At 40.1% G+C, this 15,834-nt stretch overlaps 1 protein-coding gene across 2 annotated transcripts in view; it reads left to right on the top strand.

The window, feature by feature from the left end:
* shtn1 (shootin 1) overlaps window positions 1–15,834 on the top strand; it is an 88,295-nt gene that overhangs the window by 22,338 nt on the left and 50,123 nt on the right. For both annotated transcript variants that reach the window (XM_073026838.1, XM_073026839.1), the window contains exon 4: window positions 6,689–6,783. In XM_073026838.1, the coding sequence (XP_072882939.1) occupies window positions 6,689–6,783 (95 nt within the window). The remainder of the gene's footprint in view (window positions 1–6,688; window positions 6,784–15,834) is intronic.

Raw genomic sequence — 15,834 nt, 5'->3', positions numbered from 1 at the left:
AGTTTCTTAACTCCACTCACAAAGATTCAACATTCTCTGACCCAATGTTACCTCTTTCTAAAGATGCAATTCCATCCCTTACCGGAGAGCCACAACACTGCCTATGCCTTCCTGCCTGTCCTTTCGATATAAAGTATATCCTTTGATGTTAAGCTCCCAACTCTGGCCTTCTCAGCCATGACTCAGTGATGCCCACAACGTCATACCGACCGATCTGTAATTGCGTCACGAGTTCGTCCACCTTATTCCAAATGCTATGCATATTTAAATACAGCACCTTCAGTCTTTTTGAATTTGGCCTCTGTGGTACAATTTAACTCTTTGCTCTATCTGCATTTGTATCGAATCGCTGGCTTGTCCTTCCTTACATTCATGTTACACCCATCATCTGCTTGTAAACCAGCTGCTCATCCTGAGCTCTATCGCACTGGTTCCCATCCCCCCCCCCTGCCATATTAGTTTAAACCACTCCCAACAACTTAGTAAACCTGTCCAGAAGAATATTTCCCCCCCCCCACCCCCACCCCGGATTCAAGTGCACTGTCCCTTTTGTGCAGGTCCCGCCTGCCCCAGAAGAGGACACAATTTTCCAGAAATCTGAATCCCTGCCCCCTGCTCCAATTCCTCAGCGATGCATTTATCTGCCACCTCATTCTATTCCTATCCTCACTGTCGGGCAGCAATTCTGAGATTACTGCCCTTGAGGCCCTGCTACTCAGCTTCCTTCATAGCTCCGTGTACCCTTTTTTCCAGGAGCTCCTCCCTTTTCTACGTATGTGCTGTAATGTTCTATGGTTCTATGGTTCTATACCAATGTGTACCATGACCTCTGGCTGCCCATCCTCCCTTTTCAGGATATTGTGGATGTGTTCAGAAATATTGTGGACCCTGGCACCTGGGAGGCAAACTGCCATCCGTGTTTGTTTTTTGCATTCACAGAATCCCCTAGAATAAGAACCAGAATCAGGTTTATTATCACCGGCATGTGACATGAAATCTGTTAACTTAGCAGCAGCAGTTTAATGCTATACATAATCTAGCAGAGAGAGAAAAAAAAAAAAAAAAATAATAATAAAAAATAAACAAGTAAATCAATTACATAGATTACATAAATTACATAAATGAATAGATTAAAAATTTACAAAAACAGAAATACTGTATATTAAAAAAGTGAGATAATGTCCAAAGCTTTGAAGTCCATTTAGGAATCGGATGGCAGAAGGGAAGAAGCTGTTCCTGAATCGCTGAGTGTGTGGCTTCAGGCTTCTGTATCTCCTACCTGATGGTAACAGTGAGAAAAGGGCATGTCCTGGATGCTGGAGGTCCTTAATAATGGACACTGCCTTTCTGAGATGCCGCTCCCTAAAGATGTCTTGAGTACTTTGTAGGCTAGTGCCCAAGATGGAACTAACTAGATTTACAACCTTCTGCAGCTTCTTTTGGTCCTGTGCAGTAGCCCCTCCATACCAGACAGTGATGCAGCCTGTCAGAATGCTCTCCATGGTACAACTATAGAAGTTTTTGAGTGTATTTGTTGACATACCAAATCACTTCAAACTCCTAATAAAGTATAGCCGCTGTTTTGCCTTCTTTATAACTACATCAATACATTGGGACCAGGTTAGATCCTCAGCGATCTTGGCATCCAGGAACTTGAAACTGCTCACTCTCTCCACTTCTGATCCCGCTATGAGGATTGGTATGTGTTCCTTCGTCTTACCCTTGCTGAATTCCACAATCAGACTAGAATATAAAAGCAAGGAGGTAATGTTGAGGCTTTATAAGGCACCTGTGAAGTCACAATGGAGTAGTGTGAGCAGTTTTGGTCCCCTTATCAAAGGTTAAAGGATGTACTGAAACTAGAGAGGGTTCAAAGGAGGTTTATGAAAATGATTTTAGGATTGAAAGGCTTGTCTATGAGGAGCGTTTCATGTCTCTGGACCTCTCATCATCATCACATTCAGGTGCCGTGCCGGGTTTGAGTTTTGACTGCCATGGCCCACACACTCCTGTTTCGGGTCAAGTGGATCAGTTCATTGGTATTCATTTCCAGTTCTCTGGCTGCTTTCTTCATTGTCATTTGTCTTTGCCTTCCTCTTGCTTTCTTCCCTTCAGTCCTTCCCATAATTATCATGCATTCTAACTCCTCTTTCCTAATCACATGCCCAATGAAGTTATGTTGCCGTTTCATGATCTCATACATTATTTCTCTTTTTGTGTTTGCTCTGTTCATGACATCCTCGTTAGATATTCATTTTGTCCATGATACTCTTTGCATCCTCCTCAAAAACAGCATCTCTGCTGCTTCAATTCGTTTCCTCATGTTACTAGATATTGTCCAACACTCTGAGCCATATAATATAATATAACAGGATAAATGTAACATTTCAGTACTCTGAGGCGGGTTGTCATGCCTAGTTTAGTTGGTCAGTATACTCCTCACTCTCGTAAAGGTATCTTTTGCCATCCCTATTCTTCTTTTGATGTCCATGTCGCACCTGCCATCTGATGTCACCCAGCTTCCTAAGTAGCAAAAGTTCTGGACTTGTTTCATATCTTCCTCATTTATTCTCAGCCTACGGATGGGATTCTCCTTCTTTTTGGATGTCACCACACATTCTGTCTTTTTGCAATTGATAGATAGACCCATTTTTGTACTTTCATCAACAACTATATCAATTATGTTTTGTAGTTCCTAACTTGGTGTGTACATACCGGCTGTGTGGTGAAAAACATCACAATAGCACCTCTTCTACCTCAAGCGATTGAAGAAGTTTGGCATGAGTGCCTAAACACTAAGGACTTTTACTGGGGCACAATTGACAGTATCCTGACTGCCATATCACTGCCTGGTATGGGAACTGTACTTCCCTCATCTCAGGACTCTGCAGAGAGTGGTGAGGACAGCCCAGCGTATCTGTAGACGTGAACTTCCCACTATTCCAGACATTTACAAAGACAGGTGTGTAAAAAGGCCCCGAAGGATCATTGGGGACTTGAGTCACCCCAACCACAAACTGTTCCAGCTGCTACCATCCGGGAAACGGTACCGCAGCATAAAAACCAGGACCAACAGGCTCCAGGACAGCTTCTTCCACCAGACTGATTAATTCACACTGACACAATTGTATTTCTAAACTATATTGACTGTTCTGTCGTATATCTTACTGTACATACTATTTATTACAAATTAAATAATTTGCACATTGCACATTTAGAGACGTAACGTAAAAATTTTTACTCATGTAAGAAGGATGTAAGAAATAATGAAAATTTAATTCATAAGAAAAATCCTCTCTACATCCACTCTATCAAGGCCTTTCAATAAAGGTAAAAGTAAGATACAAGCTGAAATAGGTAAAGAACAATGTGGTTTTGTGAAAGACAAAGGTACAAGAAGCGCGATATTGATGTTAGGGATACTATCACAACGAGCTATTCAAGTGCAAACATTTGTTTGTTTCTTTTATCGACTACACAAAAGCATTTGATAAAGTGAAGCACAATAAGTTATTTGAAATATTACAGGAAACTCTAGATCTAGGTTCGACTTCCTGCTAGATGCAGGAAGATTGTTTCCAATGCTAGATGCAGGAAGATTGTTTCCGATGTTGAGAAAGTTCAGAATGAGGGGTCACAGTTTAAGGATAAAGGGGAAGCCTTTTAGGACCAAGATGAGGAAAAACTTCTTCACACAGAGAGTGGTGAATCTGTGGAATTCTCTGCCACAGGAAACAGTTGAGGCCGGTTCATTGGCAATATTTAAGAGGAAGTTAGATATGGCCCTTGTGGCTAAAGGGATCAGGGGGTATGGAGAGAAAGCAGGTACAGGGTTCTGAGTTGGATGATCAGCCATGATCATACTGAATGGCGGTGCAGGCTTGAAGGGCCGAATGGCCTACTCCTGCACCTATTTTCTATGTTTCTATGAAAGACCTCCACCTAATCAGAAATCTGTACTAGGAACAAACTGCCGCTGTAAGAATAGATGGAGAAGTGAGTCAGTTTACAAAAATCAAGAGAGACATTAGAGAAGGGTGTGTTTTCTCCCCTGATTTGTTTAATGTGTACAGTGAAACAATATTACAGAAAATAAGAGACATCTTGGGAATCAAAGTTGGTGGTGAAAACATCAATAATTTCAGATATGTGGATGAAACTATTAATTGCAAGTACGGAGGAAGAACTACAAAACGTAATTGATATAGTTGTTGAAGAAAGTACAAAAATGGGTCTATCTATCAATTGTAATGTGTATTCCGAGGAACTTGGTATACCGAGAAGCTGTTAATCCTCCCAACTCCAGATCCATTGATGTCAATAGGGGTGAGTCTGTCTCCGTTCCTCCTGTAGTCCACAACCAGCTCCTTTGTTTTTGCGACATTGAGGGAGAGGTTGTTTTCTTGACACCACTGTGTCAGGGTGATGACTTCTTCACTGTAGGCTGTGACATTATTATTTGAGATAAGGCCAATCAGTGTAGTATCATCTGCAAATTTAATTCACAGATTGGAGCTGTGGGTAGCGACACAGTCATAGGTATACAGGGAGTAAAGGAGGGGGTTTATGACCCAGTCCTGGGGGACTCCTGTGTTGAGGGGCAGATGTGAGCTAGCCCACTCTTACCAGCTGCTGGCAATCTGACAGGAAGTCCAGGATCCAGCTACACAAGGCAGGGTAAAGGCCGAGGTCTCTGAGCTTCTTGTCGAGCCTGAAGGGAATTATGGTGTTGAATGCTGAACTGTAGTCCAAGAACAGCATTCTCACATAAGCATCCCTCTTCTCCAGGATGATGTGTAGAGCTGTGGCTGTTGCGTCACCTGTCAATCTGTTGTGTTGGTAGGTGAATTGTAGGTGGTCCAGTGTGAGTGTTAGCATGCTGCAGATGTAATCATTCAGACCAAGTCCCTGCACCTGAAGTTACCTGGGCCGTAAGCAATGGGCTGACTGTGCGGCCCACAACATGCTGAGGTAGAGTTGAGCAGAGAGGCCTGAATGGTGGAAAGAAAGAATTAGGACAGGTTTGTCTGCCATTCTTTCACATAGCAAGCATGTTGGGTTTTTGCATTGACTATTCAGTAATACAATCAAAAGTAGTAAAAGAATATTTATTTATTTATTGAGCTATAGTGCGGAATAGGCCCTTCCAGTTCTTTGGGCCATGCCACTCAGCAAAGCCTGATTGACGCGAGCCTAATCCCAGGACAATTTACAATGACCAATTAACCTACTAACTGGTACATCTTTGGACTATGGGAGGAAACCAGAGCACCCGGAGGAACCCATTGCATTCCATGTGAAGGATGTACAGACGCCTTACAGGAGACAGAATTGGACTGGGAACTCTGACGCCCCAAGCTATAATAGTGTTACACAAACCATATGCTACCATGGTGTCCAATATTATTGAACTGCATCTTTACTACCTGGACAGCTGTATGCATTTAAAATTCATATGACGGTTTACATAGAAGCCACAACAATGGGGCCTAAGTAGAATTGAATGTAGTCTTGTAGGTATTTTGTTCAGCTCTTGGAATGTGAATGTGGATTAATGTTGTAAAGTTGATGTGAGCAGAAATCTAAAGAGCAGTATTATTAAGATATGACCTTGGCCTATGATTAAGCTTGGATTGAAACAAAAATCAACATTGGTGACATTCCAGCTCTCCAATCTGAGATCCAGCTATTTTTTCTAGCTCTAAATTATCTTGGGACGTGTGCAGTTTTGATTTGTAGTTAGGCATGAATACATTGTGTGCAACTCCTGTTTACTGAGGCCAGTTTGTATGTGAAGCAGCTGCATTCTCTACCCAATTACATGATTTCATAGATCTCTGAAAATTGGTTCTATTCACAGTCAGTGATAGAAAGGCTCAACACAATCATTTCTTTTCAATTGACAGTGGCAAGGTTGATGACAACATGATCATTGTGCTGTAATGATAAGACCACCAAGGCATTTGTACTTTTCATCAAGGCATTTCAGAGAGTAGATACAATTTAATTCACTACACTGTCAGCAATGCTCACATTTGTCTGATACCATTATGCTGCCCGTCTCCACAGTTATAATCACTGTCCTAAGAGAAATAGTGATAAATGATCTCCAGCAGTCAGAGAAACTCTCAATTAAGCCTGCCACTTTCGATGTGTCAGATTGTCTTATGCACTTGTACAATTTCAGTTTCAATCCTGTTTATTTACAATGCCTACCAGTAATTATGCTTAACGTGCCATTAACTGAGAAGGATGCCCTGCCAAGAAGACTGCCAGAAACTGTGAAGGTTTCAGGGGGAGTTGCTGGAAGTCAGCACCATCAGAGGCTTTTAGGCTCTGATGGGATGCAGTGGTGGTGATTATAATGCAAGTATCAAGCTCATCAAATCATAATTAGATGCCACTCAAATGTGCCACTTGTAATAACAGTGTTGATTTGTGTTTTCTCTGTGACAGCATCTGTTAATTAGTTAAGTGGATTCAGTGGCCCATTCCTGCTGCAGTTTGTGATTACCTCCAAACATGCTAAGATTACAGATGTCTTCTAGTCCCTTCTTGCTGTGGAAAGCTTTCCCCCTTATACTTTGAATTGAAGCTCATAAAATTATTTCTAAAAGATAATTTCTTACTGTAATTTGAATGTTTTCTCTAAGTGAAGTGATAATAGGTAAATGTTTTTTGTTTGCAGTTTCGCAAATGGTGATTAATGAAGTCGATGTAATTCAGAATCATCTTGATATTGAGAAAAGTTGCCGTGAAACTGCAGAAGTACTTGCTTCAAAGGTATATCATATATCCAACTATATTCCAGAAATATAAACATGAGAATTTTCTGTCTCTCTTTAATTCTTCATCATCTCAAAACCAATTTTAAGCCAAGTGACATTTTATTTATTTATTTAGAGATCCCGTGCTCTAAGTAAATAAATACTGGCACTTTAAGCCACGGTACCAGTACCCCAACAATCCCCGACTTAACCCTAGCTTAATCACGGGACAACTTACAATGACCAATTAACCTTTTACCTGCTACATTTTGGAGCTATGGGAGGAAATGGGAGAAAACCCACACATTCCACGGGGAGGACATGCAAACTCCTTACAGAGAATGTCAGGATTAAACGCTGAACTCTGATATCCTGTGATGTAATAGTATTGCACTAACTGCTATGCTATGTATTGCATCTTAGCCCTTCACCGAGATAGTTTAAAATGTAGTGAAAAGCTTTGCAATATACAGTAGACCATAAGACATAGGAACAGAATTAAGCCATTCAACCCTTCCAGTTTCTCCTCCATTCCATCATGGCCCAACTTATTATCCCTCTCAAACCCATTCTCCTGGTTTCTCCCCATAAATTTTGATGCCCTTACTGATCAAGAACCTTTACTTTAAATATACCCAATGATTTGGCCTCTGCTGACCATCTGTGACATCTGTGGATTCTAGGACAAGAGGGCACGACTTCAGGATTGAAGGACATCCTTTTAGAACTGAGATGTGGAGAAATTACTTTAGTCAGAGAGTGGTAAATCTGTGGAATTTGTTGCCACTGTGGAGTGGCTGTGGAGGCCAAGTCATTGGGTGTATTTAAGGCAGAGATAGATAGGTTCATAATTAGTCAGGGCATCAAAGGGTATAGGGAGAAGGCAGGGGAGTGGGGATGACTGGAATAATTGGATCAGGCCATAACTGAATGGTGGAGTAGACTTGATGGGCTGAATGGCCTACCTCTGCTCCTATAGCTTATGGTCTTATGAATTCCACAGATTCACCATTCTTTGGCTAAAGGAATTACTCCTCAGCTTGTTCTAAGGGGACATCCTTCTATTCTGAGGCTGTGTACTCTGATCCTAGACTCTCCCACTATAGGAAACATTCTCTTAATATTCTCTATCTCATCATTATCATCATCATTATATGTGTGTCATATGACATGGGCAATCACTATCTTATGATTGTTCTTGGCAAATTTTCCTACAGAACTGGTTTGCCACCTTCTGGGCAGTGTCTTTACAAGATGGGTGACCTCAGCCATTATCAATATACTTCAGAGATTGTCTGCCTGACATCAGTGGAGATTGTCAACCTGATCATATCAGCTGTTCATACGATCATCCACCACTTGCTCCCATGGCTTCACGAGACCCTGATCAGGGGCTATGCAGGTGCTACACCAACCATCCACCACCTGCTCCACGTGATCCTGATTCGGTAGTGGGAGAGGGCGGAGCAGTTGCTACACCTTACCCAAGGGTAACCTGCAAGCTAGTGGAGGGAAGGAGCTCCTTAGTAGTGATGTATTTCCACCCACCACCCAACCAGTCCTGGTAAATCTGGTATCTTCCTGCAGTTGGAAGCTATCGAATTCCTATGAAATTTTCAGATAAACCATGTGCTTCACCATATTTCGGAAATGATTTCCAAACTACCCAGCAACCGACAATGAAGTTGTGGATCTTACCTCAGAGCTCACATCATAGCAAACGACCTTTGAGAACCTAATGGGCTTCTCCTAGCTTTTGCTGACTCCAACTCAAGGAAGATAATGTTTCTAAATAGTAAGAGCCAAGTCTTACTAGTCTTACAAAATAGTAAGAGCCGAGCGCCTAGGCTAAGGATTGGAAAGACACAAAAATAACAGTCTGAAAAACTTGAAGAATAAAATTATCTTCAAAATGGAGAACAGAAAGCTGTAGACTTAGTAAAGTAAGAAGAAGGATCACTTGATAAGCACAAGCCAAGGGTTTAAGTCCTTTTATTCTTATAATTGTTGCAGCAAGTGATTGATGATACAGTGGAAGCGTTTCCTGAAAGTTCAATTGATTCTTTTCTGCGGTACACGTGTCAAATATCTTAATGTGCGAGCTGAAAACTCATTAGTTCCAGGAGAAGGACATTTAACTGATCCTGTGAAACCTCTGAAAGTTAGGCTCACATAAAAATCTGAGGTAGAAATTTAATAATTTTTCACATTTAATAAATTAATAGAGTCAATAAAATAAAAAGCTGGATAAAATCATGCTAAAATATAATGTTCATTATCCAACTTAATTAATGCAGTATTATATGTGCACTTTGAAATTAGAGGCTTCAATTTAAATAACTTGACTTTCATGCTAGGAGTGTTAATTAAAGAGAACGCCATATTGTTTCAATAAACAATCTGCTGGAGGAGTTCAGCAGGTTGAGCAGAATCAGTGACAGGAAAGGGGTTCATCCTCTGAATTGCTTTTTGTTCCAAATTCCAGCATCTGCACACTCTTGTGTTGCTGCATTTTTCAAGCTAGTTTTGGGAAATGAGTAAATGAATCAACTTAGAAACCCCTTTCAACATTAATGTGCTTTGTTGACCATTATCATAAAATTCCATTTCTTCTATCTGTTTCCAGAAGGAAAGGAAAACTAGAGTGTGTTAGAGATCAGAGGGCCTGTACTTGCTGGAGTTTAGAAGAATTAGGGAGGATCTCATTGAAACCTATCAAATATTGAAAGGCCAAGATAGAGTGGGTGTGGAGATACATCTTTACCAAAGGAGGTATAAGGGGCTTCTTCCCTTTGCTAGCCTGCAGGTCACCTTCGGACAAGATGTAGTACCTGCATAGTCCCATGATCAGGGACACATGAAGCCATGGGAGCAGGTGGTGGTTGGTTGTACGAGCAGCTGGTCATGCGACCATGATTGCCAACGTTATATGAATAACAAATAACAAATGGATAGGACAGGGAAGGTGGTACTGCCTTTACTGGCCATTAGTGTAGAGTGTGTATTTGATGGTATGGTCTGGGGAACGGATGAAAGTTTAGCTTAATCTTTATTTCTTTTAGCTATTCATCTTTCCCAAGCTGTGTGATGTGATTTCAAGCTGAATGTTTTTGTAAAACATTTTTGCCACCTCCCCTCTCTCCACCCCCTCCTCCCCCTGCCCCCTCTGCTGTATGAATGACTGTTTCCATCTCTGCTACTCTTTCTGATTCTGACTTCATCATAATTGATACTGAACCCTCACCTATCTCTTTAGTATGTTTAGATCTAATTATCCCAATCCCCTTCCAGGTAGTCTCCCTTTTTTTCTGCCATCATCAAAGATCCTCACCACCTAGGCCATGCTCTTTTCTCACTGCTGCCATCAGGTAGAAGGTACAGGAGTCTCAGGACTCACACCTCCAGGTTCAGGAACAGTTACTATCCCTCAACCATCAGACCCTTGAACAAATGAGGATAACTACAATCATCTACTGAGTTGTTCCCACAGCCAATGATCTCACTTTAAGGATTCTTTATCTTGTTATTTCATGCTCTCATTTATTTATGCTATTTATTTATATTTACATTTGCACAGTTAGTTGTCTTCTATGTTCTACTTGATCTTTCATTGATCCTGTTAATAGTTACTGTTCTATAACATTCCTGAGTGTGCCTGCAGGAAAAAGAACCTCAAGGTTGTATATGGTGACACATATGTTCTCTGATAATAAAAATTACTTTGAACTTACAACTTTGAAATTGACTCCACTCATGCTGGCAGCTTGTTCCACACACTGGCCACCACCTGAGTGAATTTCTCCAATGCTGGTGATACTGTACCTTGGTAAGCTTCTTGCCAAAATATATTCATGTCCTTGGACTTCAAACTGCATATCGGCCTCCTCTGCAACTTCTTCTAACACCCGAACTTGATGGCCTCTTGGGACTCCAAGTAGGGAGCTCTACTCCTGTCCACTTCACTCAGAACTAAGTCATACAGAGCTGTGTCTGAAAAGCAGGGCACCCACACTCTTGAGTGACCTTTGGAGTGGCTTCCAATTTGTGGCCAAAACTTTTGCAATGACTTCACCCAGTGTTTATAAGAAATGCATCCCTGCTTTAGATGCACATCAATGGCAACTTGCCGCAGTGGTCTTAGCCGCTCAGAGTTGGACAACTTGGTGATGGGAAAAGTGTTAAACAATCCCATTCTCATGCCCTTTGATAATGTGCCAGATGCATGAATTTCAAAATTCAAAGTAAATTTATTATCACAGTGCCTCCATATACTACCCTGAGATTCATATTATTGTGATCATTCACAAAATCACAATCACAATCTTCATCAGCACAAGAGCACTGCAGGGATGTGTGCTTAGCCTCCTGCTCTACTCACTTTACACTTATGACTGTGTGGCTAAGCACAGCTCCAACACCAGATACGAGTTTGCTGATGACACCACTGTTGTGGGCTGTATCAAAGGTGGTGATGAATCAGCATACAGGAGGGAAATTGAAAACTTGGCTGAGTGATGTAATAACAGCAACCTCTCACTCACTGTCAATAAGATCAAGGAAGTGATTGTAGAGCTCAGGAGAGGGAAACCAGAGGTCCATGAGCCAGTCCTCATTGGAGGATCAGAGGTGGGGAGGACCAGAGATGGAGAGGCTCAGCAACTTTGAATTCCTGGGCATAACTATCTCAGAGGACCTGTCCTGGACCCATCATATAAATATTATTGCAAAGACAGTACCTGTACTTTCTCAGAAATCTACGGAGGTCTGGCATGTCAGCGAAAACCTTGGCAAACTTCAAGAGATGTGTAGTGGAAAGTGTGCTGACTGGCTGCATTATGGCCTGTATGGGAACACCAATGCCTTTGCATGGAAAATCCTACAAAAGGTAGTGGATTTGGCCCAGTACATCACAGATAAAGCCCTCCCACCATCGAGCATGTCTACATGAAACATTGCAGTAGGAAAGCAGCATCAATCATCAAAGATCTTCACCATCCAGGCCATGCTCTCTTCTCACTGCTGTCATCAGGTAGAAGGGACAGGTGCCTCAGGACTCACACCACCAGGTTCAAGAATAGTTATTACCCCTCGACCATCAGGTTCTTGAACAAAAGGGGATTGCTACACTCATTTAAGGACTTGGTTATATTGTTATTTCATACTCGTTATTTTTTGTTATTTATTTCTACCTGGATTTGCAGTTTGTTTACAGTTAACAGTTTCTGATTGTTAAAGTTTACAGTTATTGTTCTATAGATTTGTGAAGAATGCCACAGAAAAGGAACCTCAGGGATGTATGTAGTGACATGTATGTACTTTGATAATAAATTTTACTTTGAACTTTAAATAGAAAGAAACACAATCAAATCAATGAAAAACTGCAGACAACAAAGATGGACAAACAGCCATTATGCAAAAGACCACAAATTGGGCAAATACAAGCAAAAAGATAAACTAATAATAAGAAGCAGTAAATATTAAGAACACAAGTTGTAGAGTCCTTAAAAGTGAGTCCATGGGCTGTGGAATCTGTTCAGCGTTGGGGTGTGTAAATGTTATCAACTTTGGTTCAAGAGCCTGATGGCTGAGGGTTTTGTGCATATTGTGCATTGAATCACATCACAAATCCAAAACATTTTCTTCAGTGTTATTCAGTCTATCCACAAATGTTAATGCCAAACAAAATATTATTTTAATGGACCTTTTGTTTTATTGAATGCAAAATATCTGCTCGAAAAGAAGAGACAAGATAGACCTCCTAGACAACACACACAAAATGCTGGTGGAACACAGCAGGCCAGGCAGAATCTAGAAGGAGAAGCACTGTCGATGTTTTGGGCCGAGACCCTTCGTCAGGACTAGTGCTTCTCCTTATAGATGCTGCCTGGCCTGCTGCGTTCCACCAGCATTTTGTGTGTGTTGTTGTTTGAATTTCTAGCATCTGCAGTTTTCCTCATGTTTGCTCTTTAGCCATCCTAAAAGTTGGCTACCTGAATTTATTTTTCCAGTTTAAATTCCAGTTGCACTTTTCCAATGGAAATGATTCTGTAAGTTGTATAATTTAAAGGATGATGCATTCTGGCACAAGTTATATCAACTTCACTGCATAACTGCATTTCCCAGGATTTTGATTAGAAAATCAAATTTGACACACAAAACATTGAATATAAATAGCTGCATCAGAAACATTGATTTTTACAGTATAAATTGTAAACAAGATATCGTAGCTATGACTTCAAATGAGGATCTCTGCTCCCAATTTCTGATTAATTTATAGAAGACTATAATTTTATATAGGTGGTTTATCAGAGATGCACCAGTTTTTGAGTGATTTATATATGTCGCTGATTGCGTGTCAATGCACTCTGGCTTTCTCATCAGAAAATGGATTGTAACAATACCATGGGCACATTTTATTTATAATATATGCTATTTCCAAGCTCTTTTACTCCAAGATATTGCTGAAATCACATCTTCAGGGGCTAGATATGAAGGCATTAGGTGCACCTTTTCCCAAGGAGCTAATTCTGCATTTTGATTGTAATAACATATCTCAACTTAATAACTTGTCCTCTCAATATAATTATTTGGAATTAATTCTGATGCTTTCAAGGAAGAGGACAGAAGCTATAGGCTTATTATCCTCCTGTGAAATGATGTTTTTTAAAGAATTTTATTGATTTAGAAAGTGAAATGTCAGCATACAGACTTAACGCCTAAATAACTGCAACTTTAAACAGATACCATATTGTATAAATTCAGTTTGTGAAGCACCGATGTTGATTGATCTGTTTGAGAATCAGAATGTTACTGTAACCTATTTGCATCTAAAGGGAATTTACAGGACATCTATTGGCAAAAAGATGTGGCCAATATCAAAGCTTGAGTTGTGGATCATCAGTAAGATGTATCCCAGTAACTTGACAAGGAATTCTTTTTATAGTACCTTTCAAAAGGCAGTGGCTATAGACTTGTGTAAACTCTAATGATCTATCCCAGTCTTATACTTGAATGATTTGGAAAAATATTGTCATTGATCCAAAGTCTTAGAACACACCACCTAACAGCACTGTCCAATACTTTCACACACATAAGTCAGGCATTCAGGAAAAGAGTTAATCGCAACCTTCATAATAATGAAGAACATTTTTTTCCATCAATTCATTTACTGAATCAAAAAATAGTCTAACTTCTTCCCCATTCTGTTACAGTCCTGATGAATGGTCTTGGTCCGAAATGTTTATTCCTCTCCATAGTTGCTGCCTGACCTACTGAGTTCCTCCAGCATTTTGTATGTGTCATTCTGAATAATAAAAAGAGTTCAATTTTGAAGAATTATTGTTTGAAATGATGTTGACTTTGGAGCTTCAACTGTATTACTGAAAATTAGATATTAGAATAGAACAGAACATTATTGTTGTTGCTCAAGTCAATGAGATTGCAGTGCTATTCAGATATTTACAATGCATGTGGTATGGCTTAATTAAAAAAAATCCCATATTTACATGCAACAATTCACTTTGATAGTCCATAGTACTGAAAGGCCATTGGCAAGCTGGGGTATAGCATTATTTAGCTGCACAATAGCTCTCAGAAAAAAATTGTATTATTAGATTAGAAAATTAGGTAAATTAGATATGCTCACCATAAACTCCTTTAACATGAGTCATTTCAGAATTTGTCTGTTTACAACATGAACTCAATATTATTGCATTTCTTAATTTTTTTTCCAATTAATATGTGACAGCTGAATGAAGCTTGTGAATATTTCTCGGACCTTAATATTGTTAAAATTATACTCCAATTTTTACATTAAATGAAACTGTCACAAATCTTCAGTTCATGTATTTTCTTTCAAGTTTAGCGAAGGGAATTGGAGATCACAGCCAGGGTCAGTATTTTACATCTATTTCCATTGCTAAAGAGAGATAGTGATGAGCTGCCTTTTAGAATCACATTGGTCCTTGTGTTGGAAGTACTTCCATGGTACTGTTTGCAAAAGAGTTTGGGATTTCAAACCAGAGGTGGTTGAGGAACCATAGTAAACTTCCGTAAGGTGCGGTCTTCCTTTTACCTTTTCCACTTGACATTCTAGGCCGTATATTTGGAAGGTTAATTGCTGTCAGCTGTACGTGCTGTAGCTACAGCATTTAGAAAGAAGGAATAGTTCAGCCTGTGGATTGTGCCCACGCTTAATGTGGTGGTTTTTTTGTTGGGTGATATTAAACTACCTTTGTATAGTTCTGAGATGAGGTCATCTTGAATAGTGGAAAATTGTGCATCTGATTCCAGGCAAGTAGCTAACATGTGGCAGGAATTCTCTGCAGAATTAGGAAATGAACCACTTACTGAAAAATACCCTTTGACCTGTTCTCAGAGCAACGTTACTTACAATTCAATTAAACTTCTGTTCAATCTTGACCCCCTCCACCCCACCTATCACCAGGATACTGATGGTGAGGAATTTGATGACAATAACACTATTGAATGTCAAGGTGACAGCATTAGAATCTCATGCAAGAGATGATACTTGACACTTGTATGGTGCAAATGTTATTTTTCTCTTGTTATTGAGGTCTGCATGCAGTCTGTCTTCTTTATTAATTGAGGTATTGCAAATTGAATTAAATTGTGTGCAATCATTAGTGAACAAATCGTCTCCTGACTTCATGATTAAGTCCATTGTTGAAGCAGTTAAATATGGCTCAGCCCAAGAGAGGATCTTCTAGAGCAAAATTCAATGGCTAATATAAGAGGCTTCAAATGATCACAACCATTTTTCTTTGAAGGAGATTGCACTTCAGATAGTGGAAGATTTTCTCTTGGTTCCCATGATATTGGTTTTACCAGGCCACCTCAATCCTACCCACAGTCAAATTCTGCCTTGCTGACAAAGCTAGTAGTCCTTGTTTCTCCTTTGGAATTCAGCTCTTTGCCTATATAATAGGACTATAACACATAGGATCAGAATTAGGACATTCTGCCCATTGAGACTGTTCCACTATTCTATCATGGTTGATTTATTGTGCTTCTCAACCTTATTCTCCTGCCTTCTCTCCATAACCTT

Source organism: Hemitrygon akajei, chromosome 23 (assembly GCF_048418815.1).
Source record: "Hemitrygon akajei chromosome 23, sHemAka1.3, whole genome shotgun sequence".
In the NCBI taxonomy this organism is placed as follows: Eukaryota; Metazoa; Chordata; class Chondrichthyes; order Myliobatiformes; family Dasyatidae; genus Hemitrygon; species Hemitrygon akajei.
The sequence above is the reverse complement of the archived record's forward strand: the minus strand, read 5'-3'. Positions and strand labels throughout refer to the sequence as shown.